Source organism: Clytia hemisphaerica, unplaced genomic scaffold (assembly GCF_902728285.1).
Source record: "Clytia hemisphaerica strain Z4C2 unplaced genomic scaffold, Clytia hemisphaerica genome assembly, whole genome shotgun sequence".
NCBI lineage: Eukaryota > Metazoa > Cnidaria > Hydrozoa > Leptothecata > Clytiidae > Clytia > Clytia hemisphaerica.
Window position 1 is genome coordinate 64,232 of NW_027103464.1, and position 25,938 is coordinate 90,169.

General features: G+C 35.4%; 2 protein-coding genes across 2 annotated transcripts in view; one reads left to right on the forward strand and one right to left on the reverse strand.

The window, feature by feature from the left end:
- Positions 1-619: 619 nt before the first annotated feature.
- On the reverse strand, positions 620-1,519 carry LOC136798285 (uncharacterized). Its single transcript, XM_067054873.1, has one exon. It carries the CDS (start codon positions 1,517-1,519, stop codon positions 620-622), a length of 900 nt encoding a protein of 299 aa, XP_066910974.1.
- Positions 1,520-5,270: 3,751 nt separating this feature from the next.
- LOC136798291 (U5 small nuclear ribonucleoprotein 40 kDa protein-like) overlaps positions 5,271-25,938 on the forward strand; it is a 30,750-nt gene continuing 10,082 nt past the window's right edge. Inside the window, exons 1-10 of the mRNA XM_067054880.1 lie at positions 5,271-5,452; positions 9,790-9,840; positions 10,347-10,419; positions 11,215-11,308; positions 12,493-12,658; positions 12,978-13,031; positions 14,021-14,089; positions 14,816-14,936; positions 15,451-15,533; positions 16,473-16,534. Coding sequence (XP_066910981.1) covers positions 5,306-5,452; positions 9,790-9,840; positions 10,347-10,419; positions 11,215-11,308; positions 12,493-12,658; positions 12,978-13,031; positions 14,021-14,089; positions 14,816-14,936; positions 15,451-15,533; positions 16,473-16,534 — 920 coding nt within the window. The 5' untranslated portion in view covers positions 5,271-5,305. The remainder of the gene's footprint in view (positions 5,453-9,789; positions 9,841-10,346; positions 10,420-11,214; positions 11,309-12,492; positions 12,659-12,977; positions 13,032-14,020; positions 14,090-14,815; positions 14,937-15,450; positions 15,534-16,472; positions 16,535-25,938) is intronic.

Genomic DNA, 25,938 nt, shown 5'->3' on the forward strand with positions numbered 1-25,938 from the left:
TACGGACATTTGATTTCGATACACACTTCCTCCTTACAGCAATCACATGAAAATATGCCATCAGGACTAGCTCCAATAAAAGGTTTATTCTTGTGAAGAAGCAAACCACAGTCTCTGATTTTGGCTCCTTTATGTTTAGTTTTTAGAAAATCAAGAAGTTTTGAAGATGCCATTCCCTCCATTTCTCTACCATATTTCAATGCAGGATTATTTGGGTTTAAGAAAGTAAACCCAGCTATTTTTTTCGTTAAACTCCACATTAAAACTTCACTTCGTTCATCCCCTTTCTGATATCCTTTTATAGTCTCCATTTTAGTTTTCACTTCATGCACTTTAGAAGCAGTTATGACACTTTTTCTATGTTGATACCATAGTTCATTGGTACTCTGTCCTTTAGTAGCTACCTCAATTTTATCAATAATATCATTGGTCAAATCATTGGTAACATTTGTCAGAAATTCATCTGTCGATTTCGAGGTTAAAATAACATCATCGATACATGGTAAATTTGAAACGTGATCTGGTTTTCTTACAGATTCAACAACAATAACATCATCAATACATGGTAAATCTGAAACGTGATCTGGTTTTCTTACAGATTCAACAAACAAAGTCTATCTCAGGTTGAGGAGCTGCTGTTGAGAGTGTGGGTGTCCTTCATTAGGTCTTTTTCTTTTAGCGTTTCCACAATTTTTTCAAAAGATAGTGTTTTTGTAGTTTTTCTTTTTATTGGTAATGGATGATAATTCTTCTTAGGGGTACTAAAAAGCTTCTTTCTCGACTTGCCTCGCTTAGCAAAATCATCCCTATTAAAATCAATATTCTTTGCTTTAGATGGTTGTACCTCATTACGATTAGGTAGCCATTCGTTTGGTAGAGATGTTGATGACGGATTTGACAAACCATAACGCATAGCTGCCTCAATGCGAAACAAGGCAGCAGCAACATGATTACAGGAAGAACCCATACCTGCCATACATGTACAGTGGGCTTCAAGCACATTTCCTGTGTCCTTTGAAAAAAGCAGCCAAAGTTTATGAAGAGTGTCTGATATTCTCTGTGATGGACGGCAATCAGTTCTCATCAGACAAAATGGTGTGTCTTTCAAGGGATGAAAGTCTATCTTTCCAAGCCATCCTCTCTCGAAATAGCTATATGCTTTAGACTTCTTGTAGTCATTCAAGTCTCCGATGGTTTCATCCAACATAAGAAATTTTATGATATATAATGTTGATATCATTGGCCACTCCTTGACTCCAATTGCTTCAGGTTTCCAACCATCTTGAAGATTGAATGGATCGGGGATTGAGATACCTTTGCATGTCAGTTTATCATTATATTCTCTGAGCAGTTCTCCTTCAATTTCCTCTGCAGTTTTTACAGGCTTCACCCCATTTTCAATTGCAACCAACACTCTAGCTCTGAGGATTTCTTTATTCCCAGAAAGTCTCATGTCTCGAAGTCTGAGAAAACTTTTCAGCTCATTAACTTTCATTTTTTTCACAGTGTTGTAATCCATCTTCTTAAAACTTCAAATTCCACAATAATTGATCAAAATTTCACTTAATTAACTGCATTCAAAGGTCATTATAACTGGCTTCCAACTAATTTCTACTTAATTTATCCTCGTTTCTGCGGTAGGTGATAACTACTATCCGTATATCTAACACTCCTTCTACTCTTTTTCCTTTCCTATCTTTCTTCTGTATCTTTGCTTCTACTGACTGTTTGAGACTTAGTTTCTCATTTCTGACTAAGTTTTGATACCTGTCAATCATTTTTCGACCAATCAAATCATCGCACCGGGCCGGATTCGAACCACCACTAAAGAAAGACCTTCGGATTCGGAAGCCAACACGCTATCCGTTGAGCCACACTCGCACAGCAGAAGACGAAATTTGGAAATAGTTATAGAATGACAAAAAAGACGGGGGTAATGTTATTATAATATGGGTAAAAGTACCCCTTTTTTAACCTGACTGAAATTCGAGCCGTTACTAGCAACCCTGCGGGGCCCAAGGCGCCGAGTATGCACCCGGCACAGTGACAAGCCGTTACTAGCAACCCTGACCCTACCTAACTGTTAATGACCCACTACCCCCTGAAAACGGAATTACGGATAGGAAAAAAAATCGTGTTAGATCTACGGATAGTCAATATCACTTTCCCGTTTCTGCAATGTTTTGATTTTTTATCACCCTAAACTCGTACCAGTCCTTTTTTTGCGTCATCCGCCGCGCCCGCGCGACTACGGTCGAAAAGGTGTATAAAAGTTTGACTTATAAAAATAATTTGTTAGTGTCGAAATTTCTTCGCTTTGCGAAAACGGAACGGTCGTTCCGCAACCCCTTTTATGTTGCTTATCTTCTCAGGCTAAAAATCAGTGAAGACAGGCCCTTCAGTAGAGGGTTTGTGATTAAATTTTTGTGTTTCTTGTTGGATTTTTTATTGTTATTCAGCTAAATCACCCACAATTCACCAGGAATACTTTTCTATGTATTTATTTCTTGTTTAAAACAGAACTCTGAAAACATACTGTAGTCATAACTGAATTTGCTCTATTTTCTGAATACGGTGACGTCATAATCCAAAGAGAAGTCGATCTTTTTTAAAAAGAAAGGGGGTGATTTTTTGAACATATTTTTAACTGAAGTTAAGAGAGATTTTTCATGATTTTTATTTGAGAGATCGAACCTATATACTTTCTTTCTCATTTTTATACTTAATATTACCAAAAATCAGGAAAAAAATAAAAATGAAAAATTTGTTGAGTTCCCCTTTAACAATACCCCCAAAAATAAAATATCAATTTTATTGGTATATATTTATCAATATTATTTTTTATTTGTTGGTTAATTTTTCTTTTCTAAAAATAATTTTTAGACATGAAACCATTGATTCCTTTCTTTGTCCACCATACAATGCAGTCGGGGAGAGGGTTTACTGTACCAGACGACCAGACTACACCCCCTTCTCACAGACTTGGTAGCGGTTTTTTCAGCCGGTAGGGGTAAAAATAACGGACAAAAACTCGATAGGGGAAAATTTAGCGGGGATGGTAAAATAACACAATATTTTGCAGTGAGTACTTTCTTAGAATTTGATTATTTTCTGCTGGGGACAAGAAATAGAGTATAATTTTTTCACTGGGCGCGTTATTTTTGGCCTATTTGTCAAGTCAAGAGGGTTTGTGAGAAAGGGGTGTATCTCACGTTTTATAGTGTAGTAAAGAATTATGATTTTTTGATGATAAGGATAAAATGCTGATTTTTTATACCATTTCTCCGAATCTTGCACCGACCTATAGCCAATTGTAGTACCTTATCGGGAAAAAGTGATGAAATTTTGACCAAATGACGAATATTATTCCCCGACGAAAATTTTCCCCGCCCTTAATTTAATGCGTTGTTTACCAACTACCAGCAAGTGACGAATATATTTCCGCGACGAAAATTTTCCCCGATAAAGTACCACTGTGGACTGGGTATGAGCGTGAATTTTTCCCTAGCCTAATAAAATTTCATTTTTGATGGCTATCTATAAACTTAAATTTTCAAAATTTGGGCCTAACCATTGTTTGCTTGGATGGATGGAAGTTACTGCCTGAAATAGGAGTCTGCTAAATTGCGTGGGTTGCGTGGGTGCATGGGCTCGTGGGTCAATATGTTTGCGTGGGTCATTTTTTTGCGTGGGTGCGTGGGTCAAAATATTTTTTGCGTTGGTCAAAGTTTTTGCGTGGGTCAAATTTTTTGCGTGGGTCATATTTTTTGCATGGGTCAATATTTTTTGCGTGGGTCAAATTTTTTGCGTGGGTCATTATTTTTTGCGTGGGTCATATTTTTTGCGTGGGCCAAAGTTTTTGCGTGGGTCACTATTTTTTTGGTGATTTTTTAGCTAACTCGATTTTTTTACCAAATTAAAACTTTCGAGTTAGTTAACTCGTTTTTTTTGTCAAATTAAAATTTTCAAGTTATCTTATACAAAATTTGTTGTGTATCTACGAAAACTAAGCAAAAGCAGACTGTTTTTATGTAACACGTTGTGGTTTATTTTGCATAGCTGCACTTATTTACTATAATATTATACAGAATCAACACACACCCGTCTAATTTTTGTAGACACACTTCAGGATCACACTTTTGAATTTTAACATGTTATATTTCAGGATTCCAGTGTCATGGAAATAAACACAATAACTTCAAGCAAAAAAATGAAATATGACCGTTCATTGCTTCTTTCCTTTCTATTGAAACTTTTCCTCCCTTTTTCTCTTGCTTTGAAAAAAAATTAAGCGTCTTTATTTCGTCCAGTTTTTTAAATTGGCCTTTAATGTACTTAAATCAAAGAAATTACAAGTGGGGTGGACGAAATAATTGACAACGATTAACTTGTTTAGTAATCGGTCGCCTAATGAATATAACTTTTGTAGAAAATTTTTCAGATTTTGTCACCATTTGCTTTGTTCTTTCACACTCAAAGGAAACCCAAAAGATTAAAGTGTGCTATAAGAAGCTATAAAAGCTGACATGTTCAGTCAGCGGAATTAAAAAATATAATAAAGCCGCTCGATTGTGTACATTTTTTTGGCCATTCTTAGGTATATACAAAACGTAACTACAGTATTAATTTTGGACGAAATCTCCCAAAAGGGAAAATTACACTTATAAAAAGACACTCCCCTGTTGGAAACATTCTTTCCGACCTCGTTTATTGGAACAAATTCACCATATTCAGAAAGTACGGATACTGTACAGCTATGTATGCAAAATAAACAAAATAAACCAAAACGTGTTATTTAAAACACATCCAACATTTTGGATGTGACCAGTTCGAATTTCAAGGGAAGGCATTTTTTCGAATTACAGAGAGAATTTTAACCCACGCAAAAATTTTGACCCACGCAAAAAATAATGATCCACGCAAAAAATATGACCCACGCAAAAAATTTGACCCACGCAAAAAATTTGACCCACGCAAAAAATATGACCCACGCAAAAAATTTGACCCACGCCCACCCACGCAAAAAAATGACCCACGCAAAAATATTGACCCACGCACCCACGCACCCACGCAACCCACGCAATTTAGCAGACTCTCTTAAGGGCGACACATACCGTACCCTTCATTTGCCTAAGTACCGCCCCCCCTCCCCCGGGATATTCTATGACCACTCCCTAGATCCATATTTTCCATATACGTAGTTTATTTTGCATTATCTCCCTTATGTTGTTTGGAAAAATTACCTCCCAAAGATATTTAAATTGGAGTTCCGTCAGACTGTGATACCATACTTCGAAAATTCAAGATGGCGGAACAACTCGGTGGGAAAAGAAGATATGATTTTGGAGGAGAAATTGTGGATGGGCCAGGCAATGGGCAACTTGTTGCAGCCAAGAAAAGCAGGAACGAAGTGGAACTTTATAACGACCAGCAGAAATCCCTTTTATCTGTGGTAATTATTTTTTATTTATGCTCAAGTTAAGCTAGCTAATCTTTCCCAGATCAGACGATACGATGTCAATTGAACGGAATCGAACGAAAATTCCAATCGAATCAATCGAACGCAATCGAACGCAATCGAATCAATCGAATACATTAGTCAATCGAACGCAATCGAATCAATCGAACACAGTCAAATCAATCGAATCAATCGAATCCAGGCACTGTACTAATCGAACGCAATCGAATCAATCGAGAAAATCGCGGTAATATTCGATTGCATTCGATTGCGTTCAATTGATTCGGCGTTCGATTCGTTCGATTGACATTGTCTGGTCTTTCTCTTTCTTTTATTATTTTAATAAAGTTTCTGAACAATTTGACACCAATTCTTGAAAAGTACTCGCACAGGTCAAATATCGTTTTACTTGGAGATTTGAACATTGATCTTGCTAAAGATGATGCTTGTCTTACACCTCAGCTTCATCGAGGCTTGGCGAAAGTTGCTTTACAGAATGTTATAAAAGATTACACTCGTATTACAGAGAACTCTAAAACATTGATTGACTTGGCTATAATACCTGTGAACGACACCAAGATCCTTCGAAGTGGAAGTTATGGATCAGCCATCTCTGATCATAACCTGATATACGTAACTATGAACTACTTTATTGACCGTCCACCACCAAAATTAAGAACAGTTAAAGATTACAAAAATGCCGATCAAAACAAACTGAAACAAGACTTATCGCAGGTTCCATGGGACATTGTCTCTATATTCGATGATGTTGACGACTCTCTATGGGCCTGGGAAGAACTTTTTAATGACGTTATTAACGAACACGTCCAAACACGAAAAGTCAAGGTGCGGTCCAAAAATGAACCTTGGATGACGGGAAAAATTAGAAAATTATTAAACAACCGTTACAAACTATTCAAGAACGCAAATCGCACTCCAAAAGGATCACCCGAATGGAAACTATATAAACAATCAAGAAACGGGTGTACAAATGCAATCAAAGCAGCAAAAGCAAAGTACTGGAGAAATGAATTCGACAAATCTAATAATTCCAAGAGCTTCTGGAAAACAGTAAAAAAGTTCAATGGAGACACCAACAAATGTACTATTGGACCCCTAGCTGACAACAAGCGAATCATAACTGACGACAAAGAAAAAGCGGAACTCATGAACAGTTTCTTCGCAAATGTTGGTAAGAAATTAGCTCTTGATATTGGAGAGGATCACACTACTGCATCACATAAGCAAATATACAAAGTTACCCCAACCCTCTCCGATGTGAAGCTCGATTTCGAATTATTTGAAAAATCCTTTACTAAAGCTGTCAACATTGGAAAAGCGTGTGGGCTTGATATGATTACTGCTGAAGATTTAAAAATTAACGAATCAGCGTCAACTACGGGTCTGTTTCAAGTTTTGAAACAAAGTGTTCAAACTGGGAAATTTCCTACCAACTGGAAAATAGCTAGAGTCTCATGTGTATTCAAAAAGGGCTCAAAAAGGGATTGTTCAAACTATAGACCTGTTTCTTTACTCAGCATACCAAGCAAAGTAGTTGAGAAATTTATCTGCTCTCAGCTAAATGATCATCTTGTCACATTTAATTTGTTAAATGAACACCAATGGGGTTTTAGAGCAGCTAGATCAACTGAAGATCTACTATTATACTTGACTGAAACATGGTATAAAGCCTTAGATGACAAAAAGGTTGTAGGAATACTTATGATTGACTTTAAGAAGGCTTTTGACAGTGTGTCTCATGAAGTGCTATTGAATAAACTCTCTGCATGTGGGGTGTCGGGGGATTTCCTCGAATTCATGATGAGCTACCTCAAAGAAAGATCGCAAATCACCAAAGTGAATGGAGTTACATCGACCAAATCCTCTGTTGAATACGGCGTTCCTCAGGGATCGATACTAGGACCTCAATGTTTCTCAATGTACGTGAATGACATGCCAGATGTTGGAGATGAGGAAATCGACCTATATGCAGATGACTCTGAGACTTACTCGATAGCTGACACTGTTGACGAAGTAATGATTAACTTGCAAAAACAAATAGAACTAATTGCTAATTATTCGTTAGAGAACTGTCTTACAATCCATCCAGATAAATGTCAAATATTGATATTAAGCAAACAGAAGTTCATTGGTCCCCTACCAGATGTTAAGATCAACAACAATTCTATCAAATTAACTGACAAAACAAAATGTCTTGGTGTGATTCTTGACAATAAACTATCATGGGGCCCTCATACGGAAATGGTGTGTAATGCCTTTAGCAACAAACTTAAAAACCTTTACAAAATGAACACTCTTGATAAAGTTACGCTTAGAACAATCTATAATAGCGGTATTTTACCATCAGTAATATATGGTATCTTGATCTGGGGGAATTGTGCTGATCACCTACTGGACGATATAGAAAAGATCCACATTAAAGCTGCTCGTTTCATCGAACGAATCAAGAAAAAAGTAAAAGACTGTGAAGTTCTCGCTCAAGCAAAGTGGAAGCCTCTTGCTTTCTACTATAAGAAACATCTTACATGCAAAACTTATAAAATCTACAACGACTTGACTTCACCGTTATTGAAAGACTTCATCAACAAATCAACCAAAACAAAACGCACACGAAACGAATGCAAAATCGACCAACCAGCTTTCAACTATGTCGGATACAAACGCTCTTTTGCCTACAGAGCTTCAACATCGTGGAACCTCCTTCCCCTATGTGTTAGAGAGAAAAAATCTTTAGCCACTTTCAAAAAGGCATTACTTGAATCAAAAGTTATACCCAAAATTAACTTTGGCTACAATTCGACATCCAGGGCTCGTGACCCGGAAAATTATCTATATTATTAATATTTTATCTCAGTTTATATATCTTATACTCTATATATACATAGAATTTTTTTAATTTTTATTTTAAACTACATAGAATGGATCCTGCAGTCAAACCTACATTTAAAATTCTCACAATTTCTTTAGTCTCTATCAACCTATTCATGCATCCTAACAAAATCCTAATACTTAAATCTCAATAAATAAATTTTTCAAAATTTTGAGGACACTAAGACTTTGGTCTCGGCCTCTAATGTTCTAAATCATTTTATATTTTAACTTATTTAAACAATAATAATATTTTATCTTAGATTTATAGTAGGTCCACATCAGTGGTTTTTCACTGTCTGCTAGTTTGTATTGACCTTCTTTACCAAATAAATTAATAATAATAATAATAATAATAATTATTATGGATGGCATTTAAATTCAAGTTCATAATATTAGGCTGTGGCCAGTGGATTGTTATTGTTTCAAAAATAAAGAAAAATTCAAAATGTCTGTGACAAACTTTTTGACATGTTTCTTACTCAATTTGAGGGTGCTGATTCCAAATCTGAATGTTACCAAGCTTGAATGAAAACCCGCAGTTTTTGCGTATTTTTTTTTTTTTTTATTTGTTCAAGCATTTTCGGAACGTAATATTAGAGAAATTAAATACAAGTTGGTATTGAAAAATATAAAATATACTTTATACCGGAGCCTGTCCCAGCATGGATCTTTTGGATTTAAATAAAATTCTACTAGCAGAGTTATGGATTATGTATAAGGTGACAATCACAAATATCTTCATTTCGCGTCCTCGTTCGTTGGGTCTAAAAAGTGAGTCGGTCGGTCGGTCGGTCGTAAAAATTTTCGGGTTTCTATTTTTTCCATCCATTTTTGGAGTGTATTCTTGGAGGAAACTGCCAGCCAGCCAGCAGCCAAAACAACCGCGTGTAATGGGTGATTTAAAATTATGACCTTTGAACGCTGTGACCTCCGACCCCAAAATGGCACATGTAATGATAAACAAAGTCAAAATGCTGCGAATGCGCTAGAAATCGCTCGCAAAAAACGCCCATAACTTTTCATCTAGAAAAGTTGAGACTTTGATATAATACATTTGTTTGCTCAGTTTGAAGAGCTCTATCACGTGGTATATAAGTCTTTTTTGATTTTGAAGACCCCCCAAAAATCATGAATTTTCAAAAAACTGTTTACCAAAGACCTGCAAAGACAAATAAAACAGTACTTTTCAAGATTTTTTGATAATTTCTTAAGAAGAAAGATTGAATTTTAACGCACTTACTTTTATTTTGTGAAAAAGGGTATCTTTCTTTCCCTAAAAGTCAATTAAAATGACCCAATTTTCAGCATTTGAGTTTAAATTGAATTTAATGTGACAAAATAATCAAAAGAAGATTTTTTTGGTATTATTATAAAAAGGCTGAATTCAAAAGAAAATAAGAAAATATTTTATTCGATTGTCATTGCTTAATTTGTTTTAGCCTCGTTCGTCAGGGCTAACTGCACCAATCATGCTTCTCACTGGTCAAGAGGTAAGATTTATCATTTATCATTTATCTTTATTATTTAATCTGAATTAGTCACAGATATTAAGATAAAGAATGATCACCGCCGTTTGGATTACGTAAATCATCATTGAAAAAATGAACAATTTACAGACCAAAAATAGCCTTTATTTTATGGTACCATGTTATTGTTATAGCAAACACTCAAAATACACTTCTTTTTTTATAAGAACACTGAGGCTCTAAGATGCCAAAAAAGCCTGTGATGATTGAACTTTACTAAGCAAAGCAAATTGTAATTGAGTCAAATTATGGAGATTAGAGTATGAAATATACTGTATTTTAAGAATAAAAACAGGATTTGAGCAATTTTAGCCTCAAAGTGGGTCTCAGCAAAAATTTACTGGTTTTTATACAAAAAACGTTTACCAGATTTGATTAAACATCTTTTGAATCTTTAAATGCCTTTTTTACCCTTTTTTACCAAATTTATCCCAGAAATATTAAATTTTCTTTGGTTTTTTTTTTTGCAGAGTGAAATATTTTGTGGTCGTTTTCATCCATCAGGAAAAACTCTTGCATCGGCTGGCTTTGACAGATTAGTTTGTAAGTCACATATACAGTGTTCAAAGTTTTCCCGTCTCAAACAGATTTCCGTCTCAGCGAGGTGCAAAAAGAGGCTCTTTCGTCTCCAAATTCAACAACATTCTGCAAAACTTGAAGAGTCTGGCCAGATTTATTGTTTGTCCCATTTCCGTCTTTGCTTTGATCACTGCATATATGCATATTTTTTAAGCAACTAGTTTGTGTCAAGGTCGGGATTGCTTTAGTATTCTCTATTCATTTTCTGAAAAATTTGCTCTGACCAACCCTGATATTATACAATTAGTGCTTATCTGGTCAAGGGCTTTCGTTTGCCATACTTAGATTATTTAAAAAGCGATGGTGAATAAAATTGGCTAATAACTGTTAAAAAGTATGGAGACTGATTCTGCTTGACATGATTTTCACCCACAATCAGCCGTTTTTCTGAGAAATCACATAACGAATATATGTACTGGATGATCTAGTCACGCCTGGTTGCTTTGCTCAAGACTGTATATTCTATGTTTGTTTGTGCTTTTGAAAATTACTCTGCTTTATATTGATGTTCAAATTTTGATACTTTTGCAAAAGACAGTTCAATTTTAAACTACTGAAAGAGAAACAAGGTATTTTTCAAGCACTTTTAAACACACATGTAATTTAATACCACACTGCATTGAAACTCAATTTTTCAGACCAAAACGTTGGTAGGTAAGGAAAAGTGCTGGAAAAATACCGCGAGAAAATGTTTCATTATGAGCCTTTTTACAGTCAGTTGGATTGCTATCGTTGGTTGATTGTTGTTTCTCTCTTTAGATCTTTGGAATGTATATGGAGAATGTGAGAATTTTGCAATCTTGAAAGGACATTCAGGAGCTATCTTGGATATGCACTGGATGTACGATGGGGAGTAAGTGATTGATAAATTAATGGTTTCAAATACTGTCTCAAGATGCTATGATAACTACTTGCTGTGTGGTACATTTGTATGTAGCTTCTCATAGCATCTCGCAAGTACACCACTGTATAATTATCATAAAAATCATATTTGATAACTTCAGCCAATAACCATAATATGAATTTACCATACCATTATACTAGCTGCACTGCAACGACTTCAAAAGAATTAGCCCTCACAAAATTACAGTCCTTACACGTTTTTAAAGCCTGTAGATTTTATAGAACACCACAGTGTAGCTTTAATCGTGATATCCTGCTTTCTATTTCAATTTTCTTTCTAGGAATCAAAATTTAAAGTCTTTTTAACATAATAATTCTCCATAAGCAAAAACAATTATTTCATGATTATCCTAGCCAGAGTGTCAGACGTGATGTCTAACCTCCGTTCAACGAGTTTTCACTACACTTATACAAACGCCTGATTGCAAACAACTCTCGTTGCTGCTCGTTTTGTATCCCATCCAATCAGATTCGAGTATTACAGGGATCGAGTTAGCGTATCGCATTTCGCAATTCGTGATGCGTTTTTGGATTACTTACAAGCTAAAAATTGAAAATTGATCCATTTTAGGATGCAAAATCATGCTTATCAAAAAATTGCGATGCACTTTCTATCCCTTATTTCGATGCCTGTATTATGCTATTTGCTTAGAACCTTCATAGGTTCAGCCCCCCTTACTTTTTTTTTTGGGGGGGGGGGCTAAGAAATATTTTGGCCTTTAAAGAGCCTGGGGGCTAAAATTACCAAAATATTTGGGGGACCTAGATTGTTGGGGGGAGCCTAGATGACCTGACTGAGACTCTGGGGGCTGTTCAGCTAAATTCAAAAGATCTCTTATCTTACTATTAAATCAAAATATAAAAAGCATGGAAAAACATAAATATTAATACAAGTAAAATTTAGTTTTCATTTATCAGTACTGTACTTGCATATATTTTATATTGACTTCTCTCTACAGGGGCGGGAGAACAATGTTTTTTTTTTAGTTTACCTTGGGACCTGAAGTGTTAGGGGACCTAGCACAAGACATTTTTTTGGGGGAGCTAAATTGTCGGGGGGGCTAGAAACCTGGCTGAAGCTATGACCTTGACTATGATTATCCCAACTTTCAATATACATATCTTCTTTCTTAGTACCCTTGTTACGTCATCATCAGACAAGACAATTGCATTATGGGATTACGAGACAGGAGCAAAAGTGAAGAAATTTAAAGGTCACACATCATTTGTCAATTCGTGTTGTCCTGTTAGGCGTGGCCCTGAACTTGTTGTCAGTGGGTCTGATGACGGAGAAATAAAGGTATCATTTATTTCTAGTTTCCATTACCCAAACAGGATCTATTGGACCAATATTTCTTTCCGCCATAATTCGTTTTAATAAAAGTATCTATAGCTGACTCTCGTAAATTAAATTTTTATTATTTTATTATGATTTATTATGTTTTATAAGGGTCTCCTCTGGTGGAAACTTAATTCTTGAATTAAGGAGAAGAAGAAATTTTAATTATAGCTAGAGTCCCCTATACGTTAAAAGTTTTATCGGAGGTTATAGCAGTTGATTTTGATTATTTGACTCAATAGGGCACCTATGTGACGGATTTGTATTTCTTTTCTTTTAGCTTTGGGATCGAAGGAAGAAAACAGCCGTCCAGACGTTCATGAATAAGTACCCAGTAAGTTTTCTCTTTAAATCCAATAAAAATTATCATAAAATAAAATCATTGCCCTCGTTCTCAAAGTATCTGGGATACCCGGGATAGTTAGATTAGTTTAACATAATTTGAGTCCATCTGCTTTTAAAACCCTTCGAGCATCCTGGTTTTGGGTGTTTTGGGACGAACATTTCCAGGTGGGATTTTGAAATTTTCAGGTTTTAGGTGGGAGAAACAAGTTAAGGTGGGGATTGATTCTATAGTTGAGATTTTTGGTGTTTTAAGGTAAAAGTTAATGTTAGTTTCTTATTTCTAATTTAATTATATTTTTTCAAAATTTTATATTCTATAAATTCTTTTACTATACGAAACTTTTCTCCTTTTTATTATTATACCGTAAGAATTTTTCTTTCGTTCCTCAAATTAGTATAATTTCTCGTGGGGATAGCATTTTTAGCTGGGATCTGGGAGTCTGGTTTGAGGGTGGGAATTTTAGGGTTAGGTTGGACCTGTATTTTTAGGTGGGACCCTGGAACCCCTTGTACACTATGTTGCCAAAAAAACCCGAATATTTTTGATAACTTTTGAAGTATTTATTTGATAATTGACATTTAAGGGTGAACCAATGAATTGATATATTTTGTAAAAAAATTTGGCATCCTTGGATGACACAAATCACCACCTGATGACGTCATCTTTCTTTAAAAATACTGAAAACAGGAACCCCTATAACTTTCTTTCACTTTGAAAATATAATTAAAGCGAGAAAACCTTATAGTGTTTTTGAGCGCTACTATTATTTTTAAAACTAGCTGTGTCGGATTTGGAGGAGGTTTTAAAATTTATGACGGAGAGTTTTTATTTCCTTATAAGAAGTATGGATAAAAGAAACACTCTCCGTCAAAAGTTTTGAACCCCCTTTAGATCCGACACTGACTACACCCACAACTCTCTTGATCATCTCCGGAAGAGTTTATTGACAATTTCCTTTTTTTATTATAAATTTTTAGGTAACAGCGGTATGTTTTAATGACAATGCAACACAAATTGTGTCTGGTGGTATCGATAATATTATCAAGGTAAAAGTACAGTTTAAGCTCTCTAATTCCAAGTTTTACTGTTCGATACACTCCATCACTCGATGAAAATGTATAGTTTAACCCTATTCAACCTAGGCTTTTAGGGGCGGTTCAGAACTAGGGGGGGCTTTTCCTGTGCCACCCCTTAACTTTTGATCTAGTGAGTCTTTTTGGATGAAATTTGGCACACAAGATCCTTGTCACATAAGGTAACTTTTGACAAAAAATTTTTTTGATGACGTCACTCATCATGCCCAAAGTGAGCAAAAATCAAAAATTTCCTTTGTTCTTATAAAATAGCTATTGTATTCTATCAAAAGTTTAAAATGCTTATTTCTATCCTAAATATTCAATAAATTACGGTTTAAAGGATATATTTGACATTAAAAATAAATTTGTATCGGAAAAGTGCCAATTTTTGTGACACCTTTATACTGTCAGAAATATCATCATACTCAAGGTGTGAAAATGTTTAGGTGTCAATTTTTTTGTCAAATTTGAAGACTCGGGACTATACATTTTTTTTATAGAACGCCCACATTTTCGGAGCCTTCGGATGGCCACCTATCTTTTTAAGTTTTATGCCTAAAAATTTTCTTAAGATAAAAATCTAGTTTTAACCATTTTGAGTATTTTTATGTAATTTCTTTCGAGACTGTTCGAGATTGGGTATCCCAGTAAAGTCTTAAATTTCCTTTGCTTTATTCTTCTTCTTCTTCATAATAGGTTTGGGATTTACGTAAGAATGACGTCATGTTCCGGATGACTGGACACACAGATACACCGACAGGGTTGAGGTTAAGTCCTGATGGATCTTTCGTGCTTTCTAATGCTATGGATAACACAGGTTAGTTGGGATGTTTTTTCATCTTCTGAAAATGTAGAGTTGTTGAAGGAGGAATTTCCAAATTTTGATTAACTCGGAATAAGGAAAATAGGAAATTTTCTCCTCTTTTGTCAAATATAAATATTTTTGAATATTATCAAACAAGACATTTTAATGTGCAGCACCTCAAAGTAATATCAACCATTATACCAACCTGCTGTCGTCCGTGTATTGTATGGAATTCTCTCCGATTAGATTTCGCTACAATATACTTTTGTTTCCCTTTTTATCTGTAAGAAAAACTTTCTTACCTACCCAGATTCACATACAAGCTGGTTAAAACACTTCTCAAAGACAAAGGAGTGATATCCAAGCCGCGTCCTCCCTCTCAAAAATATCTTGTAATATACTGTTCTTTGGAATAGACTAAAAATGGTGAGGTCGTAAGAAAGATGTCACGGAACCCCAGGCTTGGCCCCCTACTATAAAGCTTATTAAATTCTTAAATTCTTATTATTTCAAATTTATCTTTTAGTTCGTATTTGGGACATTCGTGCATTTGCACCTCCCGAGAGATGTTTGAAAGTGTTCACTGGAGTACATCATAACTTCGAAAAGGTATTTAAAGAAATACTCGTGTACAATTTTGTACATTCCAAAGTCACTACTAAAAGTAAAAATTTTCACCTCTAAAATTGTAAAATCTAGTGTAAAAAAGTAGTGTGTCAATTCTTACGATTAGCATTCCCTATATCAAAAGATATCAAAGAGGAATCGCATCGTTAACATTTCTGGCAATCTCGTATCCAGAATCACTTGCCCCCGCATTTGTGCCACCTTTCAGAATCAACGAAAAGCGAGCTTAGGGGTTGGGTTTGAGTTTGGATTTCTGCTTCCTGAAACACAATCGTCTCTAGGATAAAGAATATGAAGTTAACTCTATCTCTCTAATTCGATCTTCAAAAGACCAAAGGATTTCTTTAAATCACAGAGAGTAGTTTAAACCACTCTTCAGGCAAAGGAACCAATTTTAGCTCGAATTAAAGAATAAAGGGTTCGAATGAGAGAGTTGACTGTATTTCAGACTTCCAAATATATTTTATCATACGTTCTTCATCAGTCTGGGAAATCCCTCAATTGCGGTATACTGCAATTGCGGTGTATGAAAAATGTAAAAGTGACGTTTATAGTGTATGTACACAATTGCAGTGAAAGATTACTACCGCGATTGAGGGATTTCCCTGACTGTTCATTGGCTTGATTATCATCCACTTCAAACTTTCTCTCTCTGTTGTAGAACTTGCTATTATGCGCCTTATTCCATACCCCCGCTTATTAGAATTAAGAAAGTTTTCCTATCCTCTGCTTATTGGGACCCCCCCGTCTATTCGGGAGACAAGAGTAATTTAAACCACTCTCCAGGCAAGGGGGTCAATATTTTAGTTCGAATTACAGAAAGATTCGAATGAGAGTTTCTGCACGGGCATTTCAGACTTCCAAATATTTTATCATACGCTCTTCATTACCATTCACTTTAACTTTCTTTCACTGTTGTAGAACTTGTTAAAATGCGCCTGGTCACCTGACGGACGATATATATCTGCCGCTTCATCAGACAGGTATGATTTGTTGTTCAGGGCAATAAGGTATACCTAGATTAGAGTCCAATCTCCTATGTAGGACTAGTCACAGATTTCTATAAAGTCCGAAGGCCTAGAATCTCCTATGTAACGCCCGAATGGCTAGTAAAGCCCGAATGGCTAGATGTCGTGCTTTGGCTGAAAGGTGCGCCGATGTTAGGTAGGAAATCCTTATCTAGGTCACGTGATATTACAGTAGAATTTCAGTGCTTGAACAATAAGAAGCTTCGCGGGTTTTCGAAAGCAATGGCAGCAATTATTTTTGTGATATTCACTTTTTTTGCTTGGAAGAGCTTAAAGCATGACATCCAGCGCTTCGGGCTTTATAAATCTATGAGACTAGCAGCAACTTTTTCCCACGTAAGAAGTTGCGTGGCCCTCGTGGTTTTCATACAGACGCGGGATTGGACACACAAATATTATTAGGGCATCACTTTTTATACCCTGTACCAGAGTGTATTTCAGAATAAAATTTCCTTTCTAGACAGCTTATGCGAGTAGTTCTAATAAAGATATCAGCTACGCGTTTGACCAAATCCTCACTTCCCATTTTCTGAAAAATGACGGTTTTTTTCCTATTGACTGATTAAAATTCACCCTGGAGGGTATTCTTACGATTTAGCCGATTTGGCCCTGATATTCTTATAAAAGATATTCTTATATAAAAGAAAGCGTGTATTTAAGAAAATTTAAACTTCGGATTAAAAAATCGACTAAGCATGATTGACAAAAAAAACGATTTTCTGCTAATTGCCAATAGTATGTTCATCATTAACTTCAAGTATTCCATGTTCACCAGGTCAGCAAACTATTCCATGCAATAGACCTTATCGGAGTTTTTGATTTCTCTAAAAAAGCGATGCATTGTGGGATTGTTTTGGGAGTATTACAATAGTAATCGTCAGCCGTGCAAAATTACTCGTCCTTCGGACTCGTGCAAATTACTATTTTCTCCTTTGTTACTCGTGATTAATCGTTAATTGCACTCCAAACCATACGATTACTAAAAAAGCGATGCATTGTGGGATTGTTTTGGGAGTATTACAATAGTAATCGTCAGCCGTGCAAAATTACTCGTCCTTCGGACTCGTGCAAATTACTATTTTCTCCTTTGTTACTCGTGATTAATCGTTAATTGCACTCCAAACCATACGATTACTAGTACAAATCTTATAGGAATTCCTCTAGGGAATTCTATTGTAATACTCCCGAAACGATCCCACAATACATCACTTTTTTAGAAAAATCAAAAACTCCGATAAAATCTATTTTGAGAAAGCTGTCATGAACAAAAACTGCTAAGTAAGAGATTTCGTGTTATTCGTACCTATTGTTACCTCGGAATTACTCACCACTTACTTAATTAACGAGGCCCAATTATTGCGAAAGATTTCAGAGCATGGATTTATTTTTTTAAAGCTCAGCAAATTTAACGAATCGGGCTCAGAAAACTTAGTTGCGTTGTGCCGGGACGAGATGGAGTTTTTACAAGCTCTTATTTGATTTCGTTGGTCGTTAACCAGTAATAAAACAATTTTGTTACTTTTTCTAAAGAATGCGTTACCTCAAATGACCAATTATTAAATAACTTCATCTCATCTGGTTGCGACCTTGTGTGAAGAAATTTGAAAATTTCGGTTTTAAAATGAAAGATCTCAACTCTTTTGTTTGGTGGTGTCGTTAAAGTTTAAGTAGTGTAGATAATCTTACGTGCCTAGCTTACCAGAGTACTTTTTTCGTCTATCTATTCTTAATATGCGTACGTCATTTTTATAGCGGAAACACCCGAAGTCGGAGTTTGACCCTTCTCTGTTTCTATAAATAGAAACACGGAGGTCAAAATCCGGTTTTTTTGGGTGCTTCCGTTAAAAATATGACGTCATCTTGACTTTTAACGGAACATGGAAGAAGTGGGGATTCGAACCAACAACCCCTGGACCAACCTTGCCAATTTTTCATCTACAAGCCTTGTCCGCAGTAATGTTAATGACATTATTGTTAACCCTCCTTCCACCATCAAATAATTTTTCGTAGTATTTTTATTGCAGTTCCTCATCAAAGAGCACTTATTTAATTCCCAAAATAGACTTTAAGCTTTCCATCGAACAGATTCAAATTCAGCTAGTTAATAACTAATGTTATAACCAACCCTTGACGGCGTCTATTTACGCCTTAGACCACTAGGTCTTCCTTTTATGAGCTGTCACACTTTCCAAGCAAAATATAAATAAGTTGAGGACATTTTGGTTTTTTTTTATAAAAGGTACAGATGTAATACCATGAAAATTAGTACTATCTTCTATGATAAAATACGAAAATGCTAAAGATATGTTGTCGTCATAAAGTATTATGTATTTACAGAGAGAGAGCCAATTATAAATCTAAAGATTAATTTAATTGTCATTACATGTTTTTTTATAAGCAAGCGTATGCCCCTTGGTCAGGCTCGTGTATGCTTAAAAGTTCTCAAAGCATCCAGGCATAGCTTATGCTTATTATATGTTTATGAATCATGCTTATAATTCACCCCGAGCCAAGTTTTTAGTGAAATTTCAGAAATTTTGTAAAAATTTGGTCAGATTTTGGGAGCAGTGGAATGTAGCTAGCCGTGGAACGTCTTTTTTTTACTTGACCTCTACCAAACCTTTTTAAACAGATAAAATATGACAACTGGAAAAATATTTCAGGCTGACATATATGCTCATATTATGCTTAGGAATTCTGCAAATTTTCACAAATCAATCTTATAAGTAAGAAGTATGTAGTTTTTTAACAAATTAGCTGATGATTCGTAAAAGATGAAACTGATAGTACTAAATTGATTCTTGTCTACTTTTTCTTAAAATCGTATAAAATCATATGTATTTATTTACAGAGATGCAGTGTATAATTTTCTTTTTTCAAATATTAAATTTCCGTTTAAAATGTTATATACTACTTATACCCTACCTACAAAAATAAAACTAAGTTGTTAAAAAATTAAATTTCCATTTAAAATGTTACTACTATACCCTACCTACAAAAATAAACTAAGATGATGATCTCTAGGTCATATTTGGCAATGTGATTGCTTCATCGAAAGTTTTGAGAATTTACTTCGATTCTCGCCTAAAGATAACTTAAAGAATCTTTTTGAACATTCATATCTGTTATTCGAACTTCGAAGATGGATTCTTACAAAAAGACCAACTGTAGTTTTTCTTTAATCCAAAGAAAGTTTGATCGCAATCCCTGATAGCAGTTCTTCTAAAACAAGCTCGTAAATATTTTCCGAGGAAATTCTGTCACTCATGTTTAAACTCGAGAAATTTAAAATCGAAACAAACAAACGTTTTTACAAAACAAACTCATAAACATGTTCTTCTACATTGATCAGTTCAAAATAAATTGGTTGATTATCCTCACCCTCGACAACACATCTGTCGCGCTCTCTGAATTCAATTTCCTGGTATGTAGGCTCGTCTTCGGTCCCGTCGATTTGAACAAAACAATCCTCCATATAACATTCAACCGATTTCACACTTTCAACGCTACATTGTTCGCATAGGCGGCGCCGTGCGGTCAATGTTCGGTTGATGGTATCGCTTTTTACTCCTGTGGCCGCCACATCACCTTCTTTGACATTAAGCGGATCCTCTCTGCTCCAATAACGACACATTCGGCGATGCGCCGTCTCCGTTCTCCGTTTACCGTCGCTACCGGTACGTTTAACAACTCGGTCTTCTTCTTTGTAATATCCACAATCACAGCCGTCTATTAATACTGTTTTCTCGTTCAAAGTCTCTATGATTTGACAACATTTCCAATCCGAATGACCACCACCAACCTTCTCATTATTCTGGTGGTTGTGGTTAGCGGTCTCAGTGTCCACTATCGTTTTATTGTGGAAAATATTTTTCACCATTTTGTTTTGTTTGGTTACTGTGTTCATGCGTCTCTCTCTTGCTTTTTTGCTTTCGAACTGAAATTTTAGATTCCTAAGTTCTCTTATAACACTCTAATCCCGATGACCAGCTTCCTTTATATCATGCTAACTTTTATAGCAAACCATACTTACTATTATACTATAATCTAATTGTAATTTCCTAAACTAGGGGGGTTTTCCCGACCGTTTAATTCAAAAGAGAGAACATTAACGTAATTCATTTATCAGGTCTTGACAAGTCATCTGACCACCACTGGGTTTTTTTTCTATATGCCTCTTAGACAATTATACGTCAATGGCTTCAAACCTTTTTTTTCTTTAATTAACTGATCAATTAATGCACTCTGTAAATGCGGTAATGAATGAGCCTACTAAAACACGTATCTTTACAGGAACATCCTAAACTTTTAAAGCCTTTTAAACTTTTTCAAGCTAAAAAATGTTCTCAATATTTCGCTCTTTTGTGAGTGTTTTTTATGTTATTTCCTGAAAAATTAGGTGTTCTAGAGCTCTCAAAGTTTTGAAATATTCTTAACATTTTTGTTAATGTCTTAATGGCAACCTTATGTTCTTATAGTTTGCTGTCACTAAAAAAATGTCTATGTACTTTACCTTACCTTTGTCTTTTAGTCTGACGCACATAAAAAAGATAAGAATAGTCCAGCTTATTAATTATTATCTGAACTTTAGCAATCGTTACAGAGTTAGATGACCGAAATAACTCCTTTTAAGAATGCTTTTTATTTTATGTTAGTTTCTTAGAAATCTTTTTGATTCGCTTTTAAAGTCCTTTATAGAAGTTTTAAGCCCTATACAGGGATTTTGCTTTGTTTTTGATTGGCTAGCGAATGAAAAATTATTTCCGGCAAATTCTAGATTCTAGGCTGGCGAATTCTTAGCAAGCCTATTGTATTAATTAGCGTGAACATATACTTGAGGCGGCCGCAGCGAACCAAATTTTTAGACCGGCAAATTGTGATTTCTTTCATTTCTTGGTCTTGTGTGAAATTCACCGTTCACCGGGCCTCAATAAGATCAATGTCAAAGTGTTTTTTTTCTTGTGTAATGCGGTGCAAATCTTTACGGTACGGAAAAAAGCATATTCTTAGGTTAGGGTCCTAATCCAGACTAAAAATGGCATTCTTAGCTTGAGTTCTTAGGATATTCTTAATTCTTTGGCTATTTTCATCATGGAAATTCTTATATAAAGTGTATTCTTATAAAAAAAAGCGTGTATTCTTCTCGTGTATTCTCATTAGAATTAAAATTTCAACTTCTATTAATGATAAACTTAAATGTGTTTGTATTCTCTTAAAAGTTCATTCATGATTTGAATATTAATCTTTTAGTCAAGTTTTGTGTCACGGAATGTTATCTGATTATATTGGCCTTGTGGTTCGTATCTTTGAAATTGATAAGCCATTCGCTTTGACCTCTTCAGAAAAAGGATATGGAAAATTTCTACCGCGAGACTACAATTTTAGTGAAACACAAAATAGCTGAATGCTCAGAACGCCTCGAGACTACAATTTTAGTGAAACACAAAATAGCTGAATGCTCAGAACGCCTCGAGACAAACAATTTTTACTAAAAACCACCAAAGAAATTTTCCGATGATTCCGAGCTCTGCTGCCATCCTAGCAATGAGGAACCGTGCCTCTGTTGAACACGAAATTTGAAAATATTCATAAAGAGACGATATTTTATATACGAAGTCTATTGCTCTAAAGAATCCTGCATTTTAACACGTATGCGTAATTTGTCGTTCTTTTAAATCCACCCCCCCCCCCCCCTCCTCAGTTGAAAAAAAATTCCGAATTCAAATCGTTTGGTTCGGACCTTTATTTCATACATGAAACAACATGTTTATTAAGAAACTTTTTCTTTTCCTTGATGCGTATAAGAAGCTTAAAAGTCGACAAAAAAACGAGCAAAAAAGGGCTATGAAACAATTTTCTCTGCATACGTACATTTTCCTTTGACCCCTCTCCTCCCCTGTACACAAGCATACGCTTTTGAGAAGACCTCCCTCCCCCTTTAGTGCGTACGTACTATGGTTGACGGCCCCCTAGGTATTTGTAGTGAAACACTTACCAACCATTTCTCAAGTTTCTTAATTCCCGTACGGAGACCTCTGCGATGAAGTACGATTAATTAATAGCAACATTTTTCTCATATTCTCCCTTCTCTCACCAACGCTCCATCGCATTTCCGAGAACGTCACAAATATCAGCATGGCCGCTTTCATCATGACTGTTACACGTTCTATAGATATGAATACTTCTTTGTAGAGTTTGTCCTACGAGGTGTAGTCTTTTAAGTTCAGGGCTGTCTGCAAAAGGAAGCTTAATTTATTTACCGTTGCGTTAAAGGGAAATTGCGTGTTTGATGTGTTTTTTTAGCCTGTTATTTTTTTCATTGCCATCAAATATTTATAATACTACCTGGTAGGAGATACGCTTTTTTTATAAGAATACACTTTATAAGAATGCCCATGATGAAAATGACCAAAAAATTAAGAATAATGCTAAGAATATCACCATCATGGCTATTCAAGCTAAAAATGACCTTTTTAGAGCATTTTTAAGTATAAATTGTCAATTAAGGCTCACTCCTCTCATAAAAATGCCATTTTATGCTTGAGATGTATGCACTACATAAATGTTAAATCTAGTTTGAATTAGGATCCTAACCTAAGAATGCTGTAAGAATACAGTATTTTAGGATGATTTTCCCAAAAAAGTTAAGAATATAATATCCATGATGAAATAAATTTACACCGTTCTTATAAAAAAAGCGTGTATCTACAAGGGAGCGGATATCCAGGGGTAAAGTGTCTTTTCAAGTAAAAAATACGTATAATAAAGATACCCCCCCCAGAAATTTGGAGGTACCTAAAAAACAGTGTTAAAAAAGGCAGGTACCTGGAAGTATTCTTAAATTTAGGGGGTACCTGATATGTTTGGGGGTACCTGCATTCTCACTTGGGGGGGGCGGACTTTTGGAACCCCTGAGATTCCTCGCTCATTCTTAAGGGGTTTATCATTTAACCCGTGAAAAGTGCCACTAGTATTATTTGAGATCGGAAGGTCTGGGTGATAGAATGGGTGGTTCTAAAATTATCAACTATCAGCCAATCTAAAGCACTGAACATCAAAGATTTTCTCCGTCGGGCCCAATTAAAGCTGTGCCCTCCTTTACCACAACTATAAAGAAAGTGTCTGTTGAAGAATGTTATTGAGGTTCTGTTTAAAATCAAGGGGATTGAAAAGACTGGTTTGTTCGAAAGATTTCAAGGTTTTTACGTGAATTTGTTAAAGAAAATGTTTTAGGGGTATTTTATGCATTTTAAGGGAGCTGAGGATTCAACTTTGAGAGTTGAAAATTCGACCCTTCTCCTATTGTCAACAATCCTTGAAAACCAGCAAAGATCAATTAAAAACCATAAAACCCTTGAAATTTTGTGATAAAAAACCCTTGAAACCCTGGAAAATTAGTCAAAATGGACCCTTGAAACCCTTGAATTTGTTGAAAAAGAAGTGCTGGCCATCATGGAAGTATTTTCCCAGGAATGACAAAAGAGCAGAAAATCCTTTATTGCACTTTTAACAATAAAAAAGGGGGTAACTCACAAAGTTGGGGCCTACTTTAGAATTCTAAAAGATTTAGGGGTACCAAAATGATTGGGGGTACCTGAACCCTGGAGGACCCTATGAGCATGAGAGGATATCCAGGGGGTTGAGCATATTTTTAAGAGTGGATATCCAGGGGGTTCTGTACTTGAAGAAATCAATATCCTCACAGGGTTCCCAGCGGTCAGGGAAAACCTGGAAAACCTGGAAAAAGTAGCTTTTTTGGAAAAAGTCAGGGAAAACCTGGAAAAGTCAGGGAAAATTTAGAAAAAGTAGTGAAAGTCAGGGAAAAGTCAGGGAACTTTTTTTGGAATAGTCAGGGAAAGTCAGGGAATTCCAAAATCAGTCAACTCCAAATTACAAATGATAATTGAAATGATATTATCCTTTTCATCTTTCATTTTTGCAGGTATTTTATCAGCCAGTAAGTATTGGTGTATTGTAAGCTCTGTGATATTTATTTATTCCACAGTTCTGACAGTTTTGTTTTACTTATCTCTTCATTAGTTTCTTTTATTTCGTTTTAGTGGTAGAAAAATGATCCGGGAGGGGGGGGGCACTCAAGGTAAATGACCTACCAGACGTTCGGCCTTAAGGGTAGGTTTTTCTAGTTCAGGAAAGGTAGGAAATACAAAACTGAACTGGACTGTAAGGGTAAAAATTGTGATTAAAAGGCCAATTTTTTGGTAATTGGCACAAAATTGGTCATTTTGGAGGAAATTTCACATTTTCTTGGAAAATTGCAATTTTGCCCTTTGAAAAGCATAAGGGTATGAATTTTCATGGAAATTCACTGCACTCTAAAGTGATAGTAGAAGCCAAATATGAGGAAAGAGGAAATTTTCATCAAATAAACGTTCATCTTTACAACATCGACGGACCCCTTTTGTATCCTGGTTTAGTGGAAGTCAAAAATATATAGTAAATTTTTGTAAGTTTTAATTTTTTTATCTCAATAGGGTTTTTCAAAATACCGTTGGGGTGAACGGTCAGGGAAAAAGACCCAATATCCTGCTCTGGTCAGGGAAAAAGGCACCTTGGTCAATCTAAAAGTCATGGAAAAGGGCCTTTTTTGGAAAAATCAGGGAAAATATTTCTCTTAAGTGCTGGGAACCCTGCCTCAACAGTGAGGGTAAAATTTCATTCTGGAAAAGCCCATTGAAAGCCATATCGAAAGAGAAATTTTCAGAGTGATAATTTCCAAGTTTTTTTAATAATATGATAAATGAAAAATGGTATATAATTATAACAATTGTTCAAAAGTTAATTTCTTCTGCATTTTCATATTATGCTTGCAGTTATCTTTTCAACCAGCTAAGAATCGTAATAAAAAAGAAAAAAACATATATCAAACATTCTGTCAAGAAATGAGAATTTTATGCGAAAAAGAACCAACAAACCAATAGACATAAACGAAGAAGCAATCAAATCCCATCAAAGTGTACAAAATACGATATAAAAACTCAAAAATACCTCCAAACTTTGAAAACAATCGATCCCTTGGTCATAGTTTTCTGTTTGTTTTTCGCCAAAAAGGACTGGATATAGTGGCATGTATTTGCTACCACCTCAAGCAAAGCTAAAATATGGAGTTTGCCAAATTACACCAGATCACTTATCAGCGCTATCCAGTCTATCAAAAAGCTTTATGTGGCTACCCCGGGCTACACCGACAGCAATAATTGCTAAAAGTCAAATTATGTCACCCACGAGATATAGTCTTTTTTTGTCAAACACCGAAACTAGAGAGCTAATACCGCCACACCGTCAAAATGCACGCCCCCACCCCCTTCTCCGATAATACAAAGTTAATATAAAACATTAAT

Excerpts from the sequence above, each read along its gene's own strand:
- LOC136798285 (XM_067054873.1), bottom strand. The coding sequence starts at position 1,519 with ATGGATTACAACACTGTGAAAAAAATGAAAGTTAATGAGCTGAAAAGT.